The sequence below is a fragment of the Pezoporus occidentalis genome, unplaced genomic scaffold, assembly GCF_034315485.1.
Source record: "Pezoporus occidentalis ecotype Australia unplaced genomic scaffold, CSIRO_AGI_Poc_V1 ctg240, whole genome shotgun sequence".
NCBI classification, from domain to species: Eukaryota; Metazoa; Chordata; class Aves; order Psittaciformes; family Psittacidae; genus Pezoporus; species Pezoporus occidentalis.
In genome coordinates, this window is record NW_026914286.1 from 1,155,420 (window position 1) to 1,173,722 (window position 18,303).

The 18,303-nt window shown below is 33.9% G+C and overlaps 1 protein-coding gene across 1 annotated transcript in view; it reads right to left on the minus strand.

Annotated features, from left to right (window-relative positions):
* The window catches only part of LRRIQ1 (leucine rich repeats and IQ motif containing 1), a 107,397-nt gene that overhangs the window by 36,930 nt on the left and 52,164 nt on the right, over nt 1-18,303 (minus strand). The window contains exons 17-21 of the mRNA XM_062622360.1: nt 15,148-15,249; nt 14,345-14,469; nt 12,981-13,076; nt 12,552-12,637; nt 4,462-4,563 (exon numbers count right to left, since the gene is read on the minus strand). Coding sequence (XP_062478344.1) covers nt 4,462-4,563; nt 12,552-12,637; nt 12,981-13,076; nt 14,345-14,469; nt 15,148-15,249 — 511 coding nt within the window. The remainder of the gene's footprint in view (nt 1-4,461; nt 4,564-12,551; nt 12,638-12,980; nt 13,077-14,344; nt 14,470-15,147; nt 15,250-18,303) is intronic.

Genomic DNA, 18,303 nt, shown 5'->3' on the forward strand with positions numbered 1-18,303 from the left:
TCTTGACAACATAGTCCAATGAATTTTTAATACAGTTAAACTTCCTGGCATTGGTCATTGTGCACATTCCTGGGTGAAGCTGCACTGTTTCTACTCCTTGGAAGCGTGTGGTATTGATGTGCCACTGATGGATACGGATATGACTAAAAACAAATGTAGCATATGTGGCAATAAATCACCTAATTACATAACTAATTAGAGCATAGTCTATGAATTTCTGAGAAGTTAAATAATCATATCCAAATTAATACTTAGGATAGTTTGACTGGACACTTAACTGATTTACTGTCTTCTCCTAATTTGTTCTAGATATTGGAATCCAGCTTCCCATTACTCTGAACAGAAATTATTTGGATAACCCACCAAAATTGCTGAGGTAGATGGATTAAAGAGAACCCCAAAAGATATATACTGTTCCTAAAGCAATACAATGTCCTAGGCCTCAGGGCTTCTTCTTTAGTTCTGAGTTGCTGTACTGGGACACAGCACTCACACTGCTGGTTGAAATAGGTATTCTTCCTCTGTGTAAATGAAAATACAGACCCTGTAATTACAGACCCACTGCTGACAGAAATGTTCTGTTACTTGTTCAGCCAAGACTAATTGGAGTTTCGTAAGAAAAGAGTAATCAACGGTATATCCTTCCTCCAGTTCCTGACCTACTTTATCCAAAATAGTCTAGACTATTTTATGTTAAATCAATAACTGAAATAGCCTCCTATAAGCTTTCTAAAATTATGCTTTGCAGCAAAATAGGAAATGCTGAAAATTATCTGTGATCCTGATAGCATTTCCAAAATCTTGAGATCTTTTGAAATGTCACCATCTACAAAACACACAAGAATCTCAAAAAATGGTCATTAAAATTGTAAGCAGGCATATTTTGTTTGTCAACCAACTGATACTAACTGAAACTCAACAACCAGGCTGGAAGCATAAACCTATCACACAAAAAAAACCCCACAGTGTAGCATGTGTAACTCCAGGAAATATCCAGCAAATCATCAGAAGTAGATTAAGGCAGGCTTTCATCTGTCTTCAGGTTATTGATTAGGCTACAGTTTCTTAAGAGAAGCAGTAAACACGTATTTTATAACCTACTGAAGTTAATGTCAGAATATATAAGTATGATTCAAAAATATTATTTATTTATAGTTTTAATGAATCTGTATTAGATAATAACCACATGATAAACTTCATTTTAAAGAAACTGAAACCGCACCTAGACAGAAGGCATTAGGATTACAAAACACATGCTGATACTACAAATTACACCAGAGTGTAATTGTTCATAATTACACTCTCCTTTCTAAATACAGAAGCAAAAAAGCATAAGTGCTATGTAATGTATACATATTGACAGACACACATATACACACACACATATAAACTAATACACATTTAATTATGCTCCCATGGTTTGTGTCTTCACATATTGCTTGTATTTTTAAATGGTAAATTCTTGCCTGTCGGAACGTTTCCTCGTGCTGTTGATGAAGTGCATAATACAAAGGGGTTTGTCTCTGACTAACTTCTGTATGCTATTGTGATACAAATGTGAAATAATGGTCCCCTCTGGGGATTTTTATAACATCAGTGAGTAAGGCATAAGACTCTTCTAAAATGCAATAAAGTTTTATGGTGTCACTCCAATTTTAAAAAAAATATTTTCCTACAGTGTGTGTGCCAGATTAGAGATATGTGAATTGTCCCATGGGATTAAAGTTATGCACAGGTTTTCAAAATCGGATACCAACATTCACATATTAGCTCATCACAACTTTTGTAACCATTGAATATAGAATCAACACTATGTCCTCACTACATTTAGATATTCATAGAACCATAGAATCATAGAATAATTAGGGCTGGAAAGGACCTTAAGATCATCTAGTTCCAACCCCCCTGCAGTGTTGCTGCAGGATACAACACTGTCAGTATGATGCAGTAGTTTAGATGAGAAAGAAATTTACAACAGAATATAACCTTTGCCTCTGAAATACACAAGCATCACACGTTTTCCTTTTCCCTCTTTATTTTTATACCTCCTATTTTTTATTTCTTTTTTGTCTTATTTTTATTTTTAGACAAGCTAAAGACACAATGAAGACAAAAGACATTCATCTTACTTTTTAACTAGATTACCTCTTAAATATTCACTACCATGACATGTTCCAGTTTGAAAATCTAAAACTGTTCTAATTGTTTCACTTCCGAGGGCATCCCCTTTCAAAAGTAGTGATTCTGTTATTTAACAGATAACACATGTGTACTTGCCGTTGATGCTATGGTTTCTCCCCCCATTTCACAATTCAAAGAAATAAAGCAGGAATATTTAGAACATGTCTTTATTTTTTTTTTTATTTGTAATTTATTTAGTGGTTTATGAAGGAGATAGATTGGAGTTCAGATTTTCTATCAGAGCAGTGACTACTAGCCTGTGAAGGTAAAAGGGCTTGAATGGAGGAAGTTTATTTCCACCATGCAATGGACTGGTCTGTGTTCTCTCTTGACTTAAAATACAGTGTCCACAAGATTTATGGATACAGAGTGAAAACATTCCACCTTCTTGTTACAGAAAGAACTCCCATCGGAGAACAGACCCAAAGAAATCTATTCCAGGCAAAAGAGGAAGAAATGGTCAAAAGGTGAGAGAGGGGAAATGGGAAACAAGCTTTTTTGTGAGTGAGGGAAGAAATGACTGATAACACAATGCTGAAATTATCATGCATGTGCTTTGCTTTGTAGTAGGTAACAGGCAAAGTGTTACCAAATTCTATATTTAAACTCTTATTTTGTTCTGATGGTATCTCACATACACATAAATAAATGATCTGTGCTCCTCTCAGGGTTCTAATTCACAGCCTAGTTTTTTCTAGCCATACCATCTGCAGTAGCAATACCTCAGGCAGGAGAATTTTATATTCTGATCCAGCAGAGGAGTATTACTCATCTTGAAGGATCAGCAGATTGCATGTGAGCACCCAATAAAAAATGGAAAAAAAAAAATCTATTAGCTGGCCAAAGGAATACAGTGGTCCCTGAAATGAAAGATAAACAAGAGTGCCACTACAGTGCTTGCCTTTTGGTATCTCATCTGCTATGGTACCTTCTCTCCATGCATTAAAAAAAAATGATTTCACTAATATTTAGAATGCATACATTGGCTTTTCAGGTATCTCCAGGCAGGAACAGATAAACTGATGGCAGAAAAGCTAGGCTAAACCTATATTGACTTTAGGGTACTGAGCCTGTGATCAAGCTTGATACGGTTTTGAACATTCACGCTACTGCTTGTATGCTTAGGACATCCAATGTTTTGTAGGTAGTCAGCATGTTCTATTCAGTATATGATGAACTCTGGCATATAAGCATAGCCACAGCAACAGATACGAGACACTGGGAATACTAAATCAGTCACATATATACAGATTATATTCTAGGTGAATTTACACTTAGATCCAAGGAAAATAATAATGCAAACATTTTTCCTCTTCAGAATTTACCAAGAGTTGCTTCCAACCAAATTTGAGCATGTACTCATGAACATGAGGCAAACCTAGGTTTTAGATTAACTGACCAAATTCAGCTCAGGTACACTCAGATTGATTGCACACCTGTCTCAGGTTCTAATTTTTATTCTCATTCAGTGAACATTAATACAGTATTATTTTTAATTTCACTTTGTAGGTTTGGGAATAAATCAGACAGCATATGGCTACTTTGAAAAGATAGAAGGACAGAAGTGACAACTCACTGAACACACTGAGTTGCAAAAGTAATCAAAACAGTGGGAAAAAAAAAAAAATGCCTCCGGAGACGTTCAGCTTCTTAGAACAAGAGTATTTTCAGTAGAATTGGCTTTATTCTAATTATACTGAAATCAAAGAGGGTTTTAAAATTAATTTCAACAGTAAAGGAGCTACACCAGTGTTTAAATGCTTTTGGAAAGTCAGTTTTATATTTGCATGCTGGAGATTCTTTTCTTGTCTTCTGTCAAATAGTGGGTTTTAGGGAATATTTATGAAACTACCTTCCTAAAAACATGTTAATGATTATCAGGAATTAAAGGATAGCTTGAAAAAAGATGACAATGAGACGAAGAATTTGAAGTAGTATTTCATTTTGAAAATTTTGTTTTAGTGCTTTGCATTTTATATCTTTTTGACATGTTTTTATGTTTTTATAACGATTATTTTTAGGATGAAAATGTAATAATAATAAATAAATTATGTACCAGTTTATTATGAGTTAATCTCTAGGAGCACCCTCACCCTCCCCAATGAATAGAAATTGGAATGTTTCACTGTTGTAACTTGAGATACTCAGGAACAGATAAGGACCTTAAACTCTTGACTTCCTCTATTTGTGCATATTGTTTTACATTTCAAGTAGGCTTGCTTAAAACACAAGATATAAATGCTTATACGCATAGAGATAAAGTGAAATACTTGTTCATACCTTCAAAGTAACTAGCATTTATAGGCTGTGTCTTCCTCAGTGGTTTCACATGGAGATGTTTATTTTCATTGTTTTTGAACAACGCCACACTCACAGCTGGGTCTAGATGACAAGAATAAGTTAAAATCAAAGGTCAGACCTGGCTCATTCATTCCTTCAAGCAGTTTTTCACCTTTTAGCCACTTAATAAATGAAAATACCTTTAAAAGTAGGTTTTATATTCACAAAGGATTACATTTTCTAAAATAAAGCAACATGTGCAACTGAGAATCAAAGTCACTATTTCACAGGATTTTAACACCGTTGATCTTTTAGCTAGCTCATCTCCAAATTAAATTCTAAAGCATATGTTTCCAGAAAATATTTTTAAAAATATGCTTTCAAATCTTGAAATTAAAGCAGAAATATTAACAGAATATATGCCAAGCACTGTTTCTAAAAGCTGTGGTTTAGAATTATTCAGCAGTATAAATCAAGTCATTTACACCTAAAAAATGTTAACAAGAGGCAGATTATTTTTTGAGGCTAAACTTGCAGATAATAAGCTAACCTTCTTGCATGTGCCATCCTTACTGAAATAAAAAATACTCAAAAGTCTACAGACTCATCTATATGCTACCATATGAATTCTTAGTTTCATAACTGTTATTTCAAAAATTCTGCAAAGAAGCAAAGATGAGCACAGAATGTGTATAAATCTAAATAATACATATTACTAAACTGGAAAAAAAACAAAGTTTAATTAAAAGTTAAACTAATGTGAAACCACACAAGTCAGGAAAGGTGATTTTCATGCATTATTTCTGATGTGAAGGGAGAATTATTTGCTTGACATAGAAGAAATATAGGAGTTTAAGGGAAACAGTAGGTTAGAAAGAATGTGAAAATTTTACACAGAGCTCAGAATAAACCAGCCATTTATTAAAAAAAGAAAAAAAAACCCAAAAGGATTTAGAAGAATGTAGAAACAAAACCAGATACATAATGATGAGCAAAAGTATATATAGGGTTGTGAAACTCTGGCACTGAGCATATTATGAGTAATGGAAAGCCAAAGGAAAAATCAAAGAAATATTTTTCTCATGGTTAAAAGAAGAAGACAATAGCAGAAGCAGACAAATACATTCTCAGGAATATCTGAGAAACAATGAGGCAGAAGTTTGTCTACAGAGGTGACTACAAAGTGTCAGAAAAGGGTAGACACTAATAAAACTAAAGAAGGAAAGCAGTAACAGAACATAGCAAGAAAGTACATACAGCAAGGAAATAATCTAGATTTCCACAAAGAGTGTAACTGTAACAGAAATGATTATGTGAGACATTGCCAGAAGAGACAGAGCAGGAAAAGAGAGGAAATTGAAAAACTCAAAAAGCATTGAGGCAGAATAAATTTACATGGCTATTTATATCTGATACTTCGAGTTTTTTACAAGGCCTGGCTGGTGTTTATTGAAAAAGTTTGTAGGAGTAACTATAATACTGCAGCAAAGTAAGTAGCTTTTTCACTGTTTCCTTAGAAAGGATACTAATGCCCTGTTAAGTCAATGGGCAATTTCTTACACAGTTTAACCCCAATTTACAAAGTTGTTTTTTGACTAGACCTCTGTATTTTCAGTAGATGTTTCAGTTATAAACTAATGGTACATAAAGGCATACTAGGAACTCCACTTTTTGCCAGAGAATACTCGACACAAGCAAGACAACAAGCCAAGTGAAGATCTTTAATGGGTGTGGTTACTTTTAAGAGATAATGCATTGACAAAACACATCAAACTGTTATGGTATCCTTGGTCAGCCAACACTGCAGCAGCATTTGGCTGACAGAATGTTCTTAATGGTGCTAAGCGAAGTAGCAAAGTACAAAGCAGCAAACTTGACTAATGAAGGAATAGTGGAAAACACAGGTGGGAATAATTTAGGCCACACCTTCTTCCCAAAACAGAATCAGAGACACCTTACACTTTCTTACTTCAAATTGTTTAGTAGAACATCTCTCATCTTGTTGTATGATGATTATTCCAGATTAACCCAGAGGATAACAGATTTAAAGTAATTTTAACGTCTTTTACTGCGCAATTTGTAAATTCAAAGAAACAACCCAAGAATCACAATAAATAATGATTAGCTCCATTAGTTTTAAAGGCAGATTACAAGAATTCTGATAATGGGATCACTTTATTCACAAACTGGATTACCAGGTCTGTAGACATCTTCTCTTTGTACAGATGGATGAAGTAGGCCTATATTGCCATGCCTCCCAGCTCAAAAATAAATTTGCAACAACCTAGTGTTCCTAAGGGTAGCAAATGTTTGAGGCACTAGATCACAGTAAGATTTGGGCCAAAACAATATTGAGTAGTAATACATTATATTTTAAAAGTTCTCCTTAAAATTTTAAGTAATAGAAGTTATAAAAAATATTTAAAGTATGAATTATTACTGTATTTTCTATAGTGGTGAAATACATAGTCATACATGTACTGTACATGGACAAAAACGTTCAGAGCAAATTTTTTTCTAATTGCAATTTTTCCAACATGCAGCATTCAGTGTTGATAAAATAGTATTAATAAAAGGACTTCTAACTTCTATTATATACTGGTTATTATATGTACTATATAACTAGCTTTATACTAGTTACAAAGTCAGTGTTTTCCTTCAATAGAAGACCAAAAACAAAGTGAAAAAAATATTAAAACTTCAACAAAGTGCAATTGAGGCTTTCCAAACTATTTTTGATTAACTTAAAATAATTTCTGAAATTACACACTTCCTGTGTGGGTCTACTAAAATATTTCCAAGATATTTTTAAAATGCCATCTTTCCTTAATCCAGCCTTCCACCAAATTCTATGAAAACTCCAACTAGTCCAAAATTAAACTGTACCAAAGACTTCTGGGTGAAGTTACATGAAGTTATTGGTGTACACCTAGATTTTTCAAACATTTATGTGTGTGCAAGGATACCAGCAGTAAAGAAGGTCCATGGAAAGGGAACATAGGGAAATGATAGAAACTGTTCTAAGAGATTTCTATCAGAAGATTTATCTTTGAGTCTTTGCAAAATAACTACAGGGATTTAACACAGTGCCAGACTACTTGAATTTGTACCTACCTGGATCACCTCAACCATTGCCTACAGCTCTTTTGTTATTAAAAATGAGTCCTTTATCTAGATCCAAATGTAGTCAATATCACACAGTTTATAATACTAGTGCTTTTCAGTCTCTGAGCTAGGGAAATAAACTGCATGTATGCTTTGATGACAAGCAATCAAATGTTTTAGATTTCACACAGAGAACTGTGAAAGAGTCCAGCAGTTCAAAATCATACAGATATCTTCCTGGATTCTGGCATTCTCATTTAAATGTGGCTTACTAGACAATGATCTGCGCTGGCAGTCTAGGAACCAAGGAGGTAATTTAATGCACATTGCTTGGCTGACTCCAACAATAAGTTGACTCCAAGATAAGTTGGACAAACACAAGAAATGTTATAGAAACAATATGGAAGGAATAGTTACTGCCTGATTTGGCACCACATTTACTAAATAACTTCTTGATAATATGAAAAACTGAAAAAAATTAAATGATTGTCATTAATTTTTGTTGTGCAATATTTGTAATTAGAAAAAACATAAACATATCTGTCAACTTTAGAGAGTTGACAAATCAAAGTAGCACAGAGTGACAGATACATATCTATAAGATATTTCAATTTGTAAATCCATTTGGAAGGAAGACCATATTTTGTTCTATAACTGAACAGCAATTAGGACTTCAACTCATCCATATCTGGAGCTCCCAGATGATACTGCTACATGAAATACACAGCAACAGAAGCAGCTTGCTTTCTGCTACTAAGGAAATATAGATCAATGGTTATTGATGTAAGGCGCAACAAGGAATAACATCCCCCACATTTTTATTCTGACTGCTGTTAATTCAACAAATCAGTGTTGTATAGTCAGATCATCTGTTCTGGGGTTGTGGGTTTTGAAGGGGGTATGTTGGATTTTCTGCTGTTTGGTTTTAGGGTTTGTTTGTTTGCTTGTTTTTATATAATTAGCATTGCATTGCTCTCTTAAATTCTATAATAGAAATAAAAATATTTGTTGGCCTCTGTGAAATACCAATGCCATTATGTTCTGGATTTAGGAGTTAAGGCCCACTCCAGCTCCTTTTTATTTTTATTTTTTTAAATACCTATGTGGCAGCAAGAATTAACATTTCATGCTGTTAGTTACTGGCAAGTTTTCCTTTGGATATGGTTAAATGGTTAAACAAGAAGTAGTACAGCAGTGTAGGAGAGACAAACTGAAAGCAAGACAATGCTTCCAGCCATCTTGAAAGAAGTTAACTTTCAGACATTAATAGAAAATCCACAGAATCAAGGAAATTCAAAGTTAATCAAGAAACTCTGCACTGTTGTGCCCAGACATCTTTAGGAAATTAGGATTGTTTTGAGTCACTGTGCTTAACTTTTAAGAATAGTGGGGTGTGTTAATGTCTGCTGTACTTAGATTTTGAATTAGAATTTCTATAGAATTTTCTGCAGCCATGAAAAACAGGAATATTTCTGACATTATATCCATTTCACTTGGCTGTAATATTTCTGGTTTCTTGCCCACACTTTTTGTATTATCTTAATGTAGAGTAAAATAGTTGAAGTAGACACAGCCTACATTTGGTATCGTTAAAATACAGGCCACAACTTTATTTAACTACATAAACAAGCGTACGTAACTGTAGTGGATTAGGGCATAACAGCCCTTAAGGCCATTATTTGGTGGGACTGGTCTACTGCAATATAAGCATTGCTTGAATCACCCCCTATTATAAGGTTATGCTACTTTAAGCTCTTCCTTGTAATACAAACCACAGCATTCAGTGCACTTGCTAGTATTTTCCATATTTTTTTCACTACTGAGAAGGTATTTGGCCAGACATATGAGGTAAGATACTTCTCAGTTTCTTCTACATATCTACAGTTTAACTCTGTACTTCAGCTAATCACTTTAGGTTTTCTGTCTAAGCAACGGAGATTTGTAAGTGCTTTTACAGTGAGATGCAAGTAGCCTGTTTTTGAGTTATGATTTAGGAGGAAATTTATAGCATTTAAGGTGGCTATTTCTTTACACAAAAGAATGCACATGACTAACTCAGATGTGGGCTTCTATATTTAACCAACTGTGCTGGAAGGAGGCAAAAGTTTTAGATGGAAAATTAAAGAAGAATTTCCCACACCTGAGAATGTTAAGAATCAAAGCTATTCATGACTGTCCAACACAAGTTCCAATCCAGCAAATGTCTTGACTATATTAAAGAGTAACTGTAAAACTCTTTTAATGGAAGCTCATTTAACACTTAGAAGTTGTGAATCTCAGGCTTAAGGCAAAGGAATTTGATAACATATGGAAGCAGACAGCATCCTCTGACAAGCCATTTGTTCCTACAAAAAACATCAGCACCTTATCATTACCTGCAACTAAAAAGATCAGCAGCACAGTATGATCAATAGCACATAAAAGATGTTTGAGATGATGCTGAAATCTTAGCATAAAGGCTATCAGTATATTTGTTAATAGTTTATAATTTCTTTGTATCTAGAACCTTCAGAGATGCTGTTGCTTTGCTTTTTGTCAGAGCTTAAACTGTAGTTTCTGCATTTACTACTGTAGTTATCAGTTACTACTGATGTGTAGTAAAGGGATATAACATGGATAATTGCTTTTTTACACCTTATAATTCACACTTTCAGGTGGATGCTGGCTACTTATTTTCTAGTGGGTAGCAATCCTTATCACTAACAAAATTATTTTATTGCAGGTAGCATACATTCAACTGTTTTAAATCAGAAAGCTAAAAATGAAACAGTTGAAATTACACTGAGTACCTGGAAATTCAAAAGAACAGAAATAATAATGCTAAAAACAAATCCTATAATATTTCATATGCAGCTTATCATAGAATCATAGAATGATTAGGGTTGTAAGGGACTTTAAAGATCATGTAGTTCCAACTCCCTTGCCATAGGTAGGGACTCCTTCTACTAGACCAAGTTGCTCAAACTTCAATCAGTACAAAATATAGGACGCTCATTTCAGAGGAGGTGAAGGCGGTAGAATGCTAATAGTTACAGAAACATAAAAAGACAATGTTGTCATCTACTTATTCAGATTAATTTCAATCTGCTTTCAAATATTAGAAGGAATAAAGTATCTTCTAGAATTCCTTCTTCAGTATGGTTAAACTGACAACAACGTCCTAAGATTCTGAACTCTCTCTAGTTATACTGGAATTGCTGCAAGTATGATCTGTACCACATGTAGATTCAAGAAAGACGCTGGCAGCCTAATGGACCTGGTTACAGATTCCTGATCTGGAGATGGCCAGCCTCAGGATAAGGTATAGCTACCCTTATTTAAATGCTGTGAAGCTGCTCTGTTCAACCAGACCCTCAAGAAGACCCTGACTTGCTCCCACCACTTCAGTGGAGGTAGTTGTTATAAAACATAATTATATACATGAAGATTCTTCCCACACGGTGAATATTAGATCAGGGTAATTTTTTAGTGCAACAATTGAGTTTTAACATAAATTTAAGATAAGAAATACTTTTTTACTTGATAATGGTATAGTTGGTCCACACTGACCAGTGTGCTGTATGAGCAAGAATAGTTGGCTTGATAATCTTTGTACTGAAACTTGATTGAGCATGCAATATTTTCAGTTATATTTCTTGGTTATAGAAATTATGCTTTCTGCGTAGCTGAAGAAAAAGACCATGATTTTAATGACTGTCAGAAAAATCTACACAGCAAAATTACATATACAGGTTATTTTTGTGCTTGAGGTAAGTCAAAAAGACAAAAACATTCTGTATGAGGTGGTGTCAAGAAGAGAAAATTTGAACCTGTAAAATAATTGTGCAAAAGTTTTGTTAGTTTTTTTAAAACTGGTAATATACCTTGAGACTATTCCAAGTGATACATTAAAAAGCTCAACATCCATATACCATAATGAATAATCTGAACAAAGTGAATACAAACATATCAAAAAAATCCATTAGAACTACAAAAAAAACAGGATAGCAAATTTGATATGCTCAATCAGACATTTATGAATGGATTAATTACCGCTAACATAAACCAGAGAGCATACGGAGAAAAGATGATATATCTTAATAAGCTTTTCGTTAAAATATAATGCAGAGGCCACCAAATGGAACATATGTAAAAACCTCAGCTGCACACCAGGTATTTACTACTTGTTTTTTTTAGGTAACATATTAGGGCATCATGAGAAGCCATGAAGATTTAAATATAGTAACTTTTGCCTCTTACTCATTTTTTTCCTTTCCATAACAATAAAGCACGGTTTGCTGATTACACATCTCTTTCTCCCCCTTACTCTCCCCAATTTACATTTATTAAATCTAAATAAAACTACATTTTCCAAACACCATTTAGAGTTAGGTCTTATCGTCAACCAGGTTCTTATATATTTGAATGTTTTTCATACTAGCAGTATTTTATTACTGTTTTTATCAACATATTCCATTAATATCTGCATTACCATAGCATACTAACATGGTTCTAGGAAATGTTCATTGACACAAGAAGCAATTGAGAAGAACGAGAAGACAATTACAGAGGAGTTGGATACACATTATATCCACAGTGAATATTTAATACAAAAAATAATATTTCATTTCATATGTATTAAGCTATCATTTTCATAAATAGTTCTTGCATAGGTCAACATTTTTAACCTGCAATTCCCATAAGAGGAAAGCAGAAAAAGCACAAAATGCAGAAATATAATTTTCACATTTGGAAAAAGAGATACATGAACGAACAAACAAACAAATCTGTTTAGCATAGCTGTCAAATATTCAACTTCAAAATCCAGTGGATGTTTTTTATCACTGGAACGAATGGATTTAAACTGAGTAGTTTTTGCTGAATCCACCTTTATTCAAATTAATGTTGAACATTGTGCAAGCAAACTTTTAAAAGAGAGTAACTATTCTGAGATTTAACTACAGAAAAATTACATTAATAGAACCTTTTTTTGAACTGTTACTTACCTAGATTTTTATTACTATACTTTTTAGGCTTCATTTTACAGGCCCTCTTCAGCATTAGCTGTGCAGTAGATATATCCTTAAAACCCCTAGGGGAAGATAATAACTTACTAAGCATTTCACATGTATTATGTTACACCAGCTGCATATTATTGTATAATACACTTTCAAAAAGAATACAAGTGCATATAGTACTTCTTATGCATGGTATGAAACTTTCTGAATTACACAGATAGCCTGAATATTTAACATTACATTATTGCAACTTATTAAGCTGCTCTTACACATTTCTAAAAGTAATTACAATAGTTTTTACTTTGGTATAGAACAGAGATTCTTGAAAAGAGGAACTTAGAAAAGGCAAGCAGCAAAACCCAACGGTACTGTGCATATTCTTGGAAGTCACTATGTAAGCAAAATAGTTTAACATACCATTCTTCTGAAATTTTCTCTTCTTTTTGAGACATGAATGAAAATATCTTTCTTTCCTTACAGTCAGAGAGCTGTGACATTGTTCCCTTCCCTGACCTGAAAACAAAGTAAAAGAGTGGTACTGAAAGGCAGGTAAATAAGGCTCTTGGGTAACTATTTTGCAGTCTTTATTATTCTACAAGTTGTTTGTGCCTTTTAAAAGCACTTTTGGAGCTTGGAAATAATACAAAAAAATCTATTTTAATACTCCAGGAAGGCTTTATCTTGGAGAGTAATAAAAGTCTGCCATCAATTTGAAATTGTTTACATTTCAATTACTTGGAGCATATTTCAGTCCTTTCTCTCCAAAAGAATGCAGCTGTGTAAGAAATCCCTTTTTATCTTTATCTAGTCTTACAAATCTCTATTTCAACATCTATGTTATGATATATGTGAAAAATATAAGTTTTATGATTTAAAGTCAAACCTAGATAAATAAAAATACATACATATATTTTTATATTCTTAATTCTGATAGTTGATGAAAAACAACTGAATTTAATATATTTGATTTTAACAAGTTAATACATTTTGGAATCATAGAATGGTTTGGGTTGAAATGGACCTTAAGGATCACATATTCCAGCTGCCCTTGCCATGGGCAGGGACACCTTTCACTAGACGAGGTTGCTCAAAGCCTCATTCAACCTGGCCTTGAAAAATTCCAGGGATGGGGCAGCCACAGCTTCTTGCGGAAAACTCTTTCAGTGCCTCACCACTCCCATAGTGAAGAATTTCTTCCTAATATCTAATCTAAACATCCCCTCTTTCACTTTAAGGTCATTACCCCATGCCCTGTTACTACATGTTCATGTAAAAAGTCCCTCTGCAGATTTCTAGTAGGTCCCTTCAGGTACTGGAAGGCCATTACAAGGTCTCCCTGGATCGCTCTTTTCTCCAGCCTAAAGAACCCCAACTCTCTCAGCTTGTCTTCACAGGAGAGGTGCTTCAGCCCTCTGACCACTTTCGTGGCCTGCCTCTAAACCAAGTTGAGTAGGTCCACATCCCTCTGGTGTTGGGGTCCTGGTCATGCTCCTTTTGATGCAGCCCAGCATAGAGTTGGCTTTCTGGGCTGCAATTGCTAATTGCCAGGTAGTGTTGATCTTCTCATCAACCAATGCACTAACTCTCCTCAGGGCTGCTCTCAATCCATTCCCCGTCCAGACTGTATTTGCACTTGGGATTGACCCATTTTTTTTTTTCACTCCAGTAATATATAAACCAAATGTAGCAAAAGCATCAGAAAACAGTCTCAAGTTTTCCTCACTTTGATTTTTGTCAAATACAAATGAACTAAATATAAAAAAAAAAAAAAATTAACTTACCTGCTATGAAAGCTACTATTTTCTGCTAAGTATGAATGTGGGTTGTTAATGCACTGCCCAACTTCTTGTGGTGACAGTGGTGAACCATTTGAATGTTCATTGGAATGTGAAGGCCTAGAATACTTCTGAGCAAGAGAAGGAGAAAAATAATTCAGTTAATGATTCCTGCAAGTTTGAGTTTAAAATGTACAGGTAAACCTGCACCATGCTTTGCAGAATCTGTTACCATAACAGAAAGGATTCTTAATAGTGATATATCAAATTAGACCTTACATCTGGGGACTCATTCCCTAAATATAATGAATTATACTTTTATAGGAGTCCTTTTAATTGTAGGAAATAAAATATTAGTATTACTAAGCTTGTAGCAAGAAAAGAAAGCTCTACCAAAACAAAAAGCTAAAACTTCAAAGTTTGTCAAATAACTAGCAGACATTACGGTTTAATGACCTTTAGCTGTTCTGAAAACAGTCAGCTGTTGTCATATAATGCAGATCTTAGTTTTTTTAAAGTAGTGTGTCAAGTAGCAATTTTTAATCCACTGCCAAATGTACAGATGAAGCACATCATCTTTTTTTCTGCTACTGTGAAGTGTTGAAATAGATCCAAAATAAAGAAAAAAATAAGCAAATGAAAGAAAACCTTAAAGAAAAATTGCATCTGGAGATGAGGAGGAAGTCTGAGACTTCTAAAAGTAATTGTGTTTTTCAAGTCAATAGATTGTCGTATTAATCACCCCAGAATAGCATATCCTTAAGGAATGAATAAAGACTGAAGAGTAAGAAGTTTCTGTGACATGTTACCTTTGGCCAGTACAGCTGGTTCAAGAGCAGGAGTGTTTTTGAAGGGAAACGGGTGGAATATAGAGTTAGCCATTCCTTCTCTAATGCAGCTTGCATGAATGAGTAAAGTTAAATAGTGCACTGATAAAATCAGTTTAGTTTTGATAGCTTTTTCAAAGTCTCTTAAATTGTCTTACTCATTCTTCCAAGTGTTTTCAAGTTGTATATCAGAACTGCCACCTGCAGAGCAATCACACTTAAAACACCTTTGGAGATCTGTATTGTACTTTATTTTTAAAAAATCAGATTAATAGTATTTGTGAGCTGTGTTTTTTTTTTTGGGGGGGGGGTATTCCATTTTTTAGAAAATATGCACCCTCTCCTTCTCAAATTCTTATAATTTTATCCCAATATTGTTAATAAACCCAAGTTATTCAAAACGACTCCCATACAAAGGCTGAATAAATACAGACCTAAGGTATTTAAAGGTCTAAAGAACATGAACAGCTTTGCTCACTGTTTTTGACTAGTATTTTATATCCAGATGTAGGCGCCTGATCCTGTCGAACCTGTTTTTGTTGAGTTGAATCAGTGAACAGTTTTCATTGAAACCTGGTGTTAAAAAAGGTGAATGCTATATGTACTTATTCCTTCAATTAATAAATTTTATTTTTGATGTTATGGAATAATTTGCGAACTAAAATAATAGCTTGGAATGAAGAAGGGTGACAAGATTAGGTGCTAATTTGTGTCTCTAGCACTTCAAGGCAGAATTCAGTTTTCTTTCATAAAAGCAAAATTTAGATTTTGTTTCAAACTCAACCTGCATATGACTTATTTTTCTTATAAGTCCTTGAGGTTTTTTTGACCATCTGTTCTTTCACTGTATTCTGATAAGTGAGAGAAATAAATTACTCCTACACAGTAAGTAAATACTGCTGAAGAATTTGGCTTCACTTACACAGGGCTCAGTCATTCAGTCTGTTCTTACTTCGGCAGCAAAGAGCCTGGGGTTCATTCTTTTGAAAATGTCTAATTTATAAAACTGAACTGTGTTTCTCCCATTCATAGAGTATTCCAGATTGCATGATTTCTGACCCTGTGAAATTATCTTTACTTCGGATACCTTACTGTTTAGTTTGTGTAAACAGGACTTTGCATAGCCTTAGACTGGTGAAGAAGAAGGTCTTCCAAACCCTTTGAAATTCTGAGAGACAAAAGGATCATATTCCGGCTATTCGAAAAGGTTACTTCAGGTAGTGGTCACATAATTCGGTAACTCTAAGACCACTCTTTTTTATTATGAGGTAATGATTAACCAGTATTATTCTTCACCTTCCATTCAAACCTAACTCTTCAAAATAAATTTTCAATAAATTTTGACTTTATTTTCATATCTTAAAAGGTATTTATTCTTACACCTTCGTTTCCTCGTTTCTGAACTCTCTATTCTTTTGTATGTTTTGGTTTTCATTCTTTCATTTAATAAATCTGGATAAACTCTATGCTCTCATGATTAACAGATAATGTCCCTTTATGACTCTTCCCCTTCCTAACATTTTAATTAATGATAAACATATAACATTACCCTTTTTACCACACCTCCTCTCTCAGGTGGTTGTATATGTTAAGAAATGTATGTAAATAAACTGTAGAGGCATGCAACAAATAAAATATATCAAATTCTTTAACTAGTACATTTACGTGCAACCCACTAACCCATATCTTCTCAGTGATTAGTCTTATGCCAATAACGACAACTAAGTGGCTGATTCAAACAAATTTCATTAAGAAAAGGAAAAAAAAAACCCAAAAAACACAGGTAAAATCTATTGCAGAAGCAGATTGTAGTAAATCAAAACATAATGTGATCATTTAAAGTTGTGAAACTAGTACAATTCAGACACAGAAGACTGATATGTTCATATCTCAACAGAGACAAAGCTATGATATATTCAAATCTTGTAATTGCCTGGGGTCTGTGGGCAGAATGGTCAAAATGCAAAATAACTAGGAGAAAATGGAGAAAATCTGACCAGAAACTGTCAGTGAAATCAGATATTAGTTCTCCTTGTCCTCCTTGAATTTACTCTTCAAATGCACTGCAGAAATCATATTTCTGGCTTTTCAGATGAGAGTTTTTCACTAATTTTCTAAGTGTGGGTTTGCCACCCAGTCATAGGTCAACTCAGTTTTTCGCAAAAGCTGTGTCTTCAACTTTGCTGGTATATAAAGGTTTATGAAAGTGGCAAATTTCTGAAGTATTTTTTTCCTCCTTTAATTGCAAGAGAATCAATACAGCTGGGAGGGGGTAGATTTCCACTTCTTGTACAATTTAAATGTCAAATAATCTAATTTTTTTTGTGTGTACAATGACTTGTCTATTAATTATGTGGCTACTTAGATGTCTTACATAAGGAGTGAATGTGATCCATGTTCTAATGTCAAATTTTAGGTACAGCCTGCATCCTAGCTACTTGAATTTCTACTTCTCTGATGAAACTGTTTGTGATAGAAATCAACAAAATCATGAAACATGAAAACTACCACTCCAAAATTGTAGACAATTTTTTGGAACAAAAATAACTTAAGCAGCAAGAATCACTGACTGAATCCTCCTGCTTTATAGTTGTACCATGACCCAATTAAAGTTCTTTGCTCTCAACCTTTAGGTTGAAACTCTTCTCACAAGTATTTTCTTACCCCAGTGCTCACCATTTATTAATTTAATACTCTTCACAGTGTTTCTATTTCTTTCATGGCCTGTAAAATGTCTATCAGTGTTCTAAATCTTAAAAATAAATTTCAGTGAAAATCTGAAATTACTTTTCAAAGGTATAAATATGCAAGACAAGAAAAAAGATAACTGATTTATCATTAAGCACGTTTCACACTCCTATGAATGTGCAGCATATTATAAAAACATACAAAACTGACATTTGCTTTGGCCAACAAAAATAAACACATAATTGATTTTCAAATATATGCTCTTCCACTATGTTTATCCCTAGAGATTTTGACAGTGCTATGTTCAAGAAACTTTTGTCCATATTTTCCCCCATAAATACAGTCCTAAATTAAAACTAATGCATAGTTTATGACAGAATTACCAATACTTAAGGCTAAAACCTACATCCATTTCTACTGATATTGTCCATGAAAAGAAAAAACCAAAAC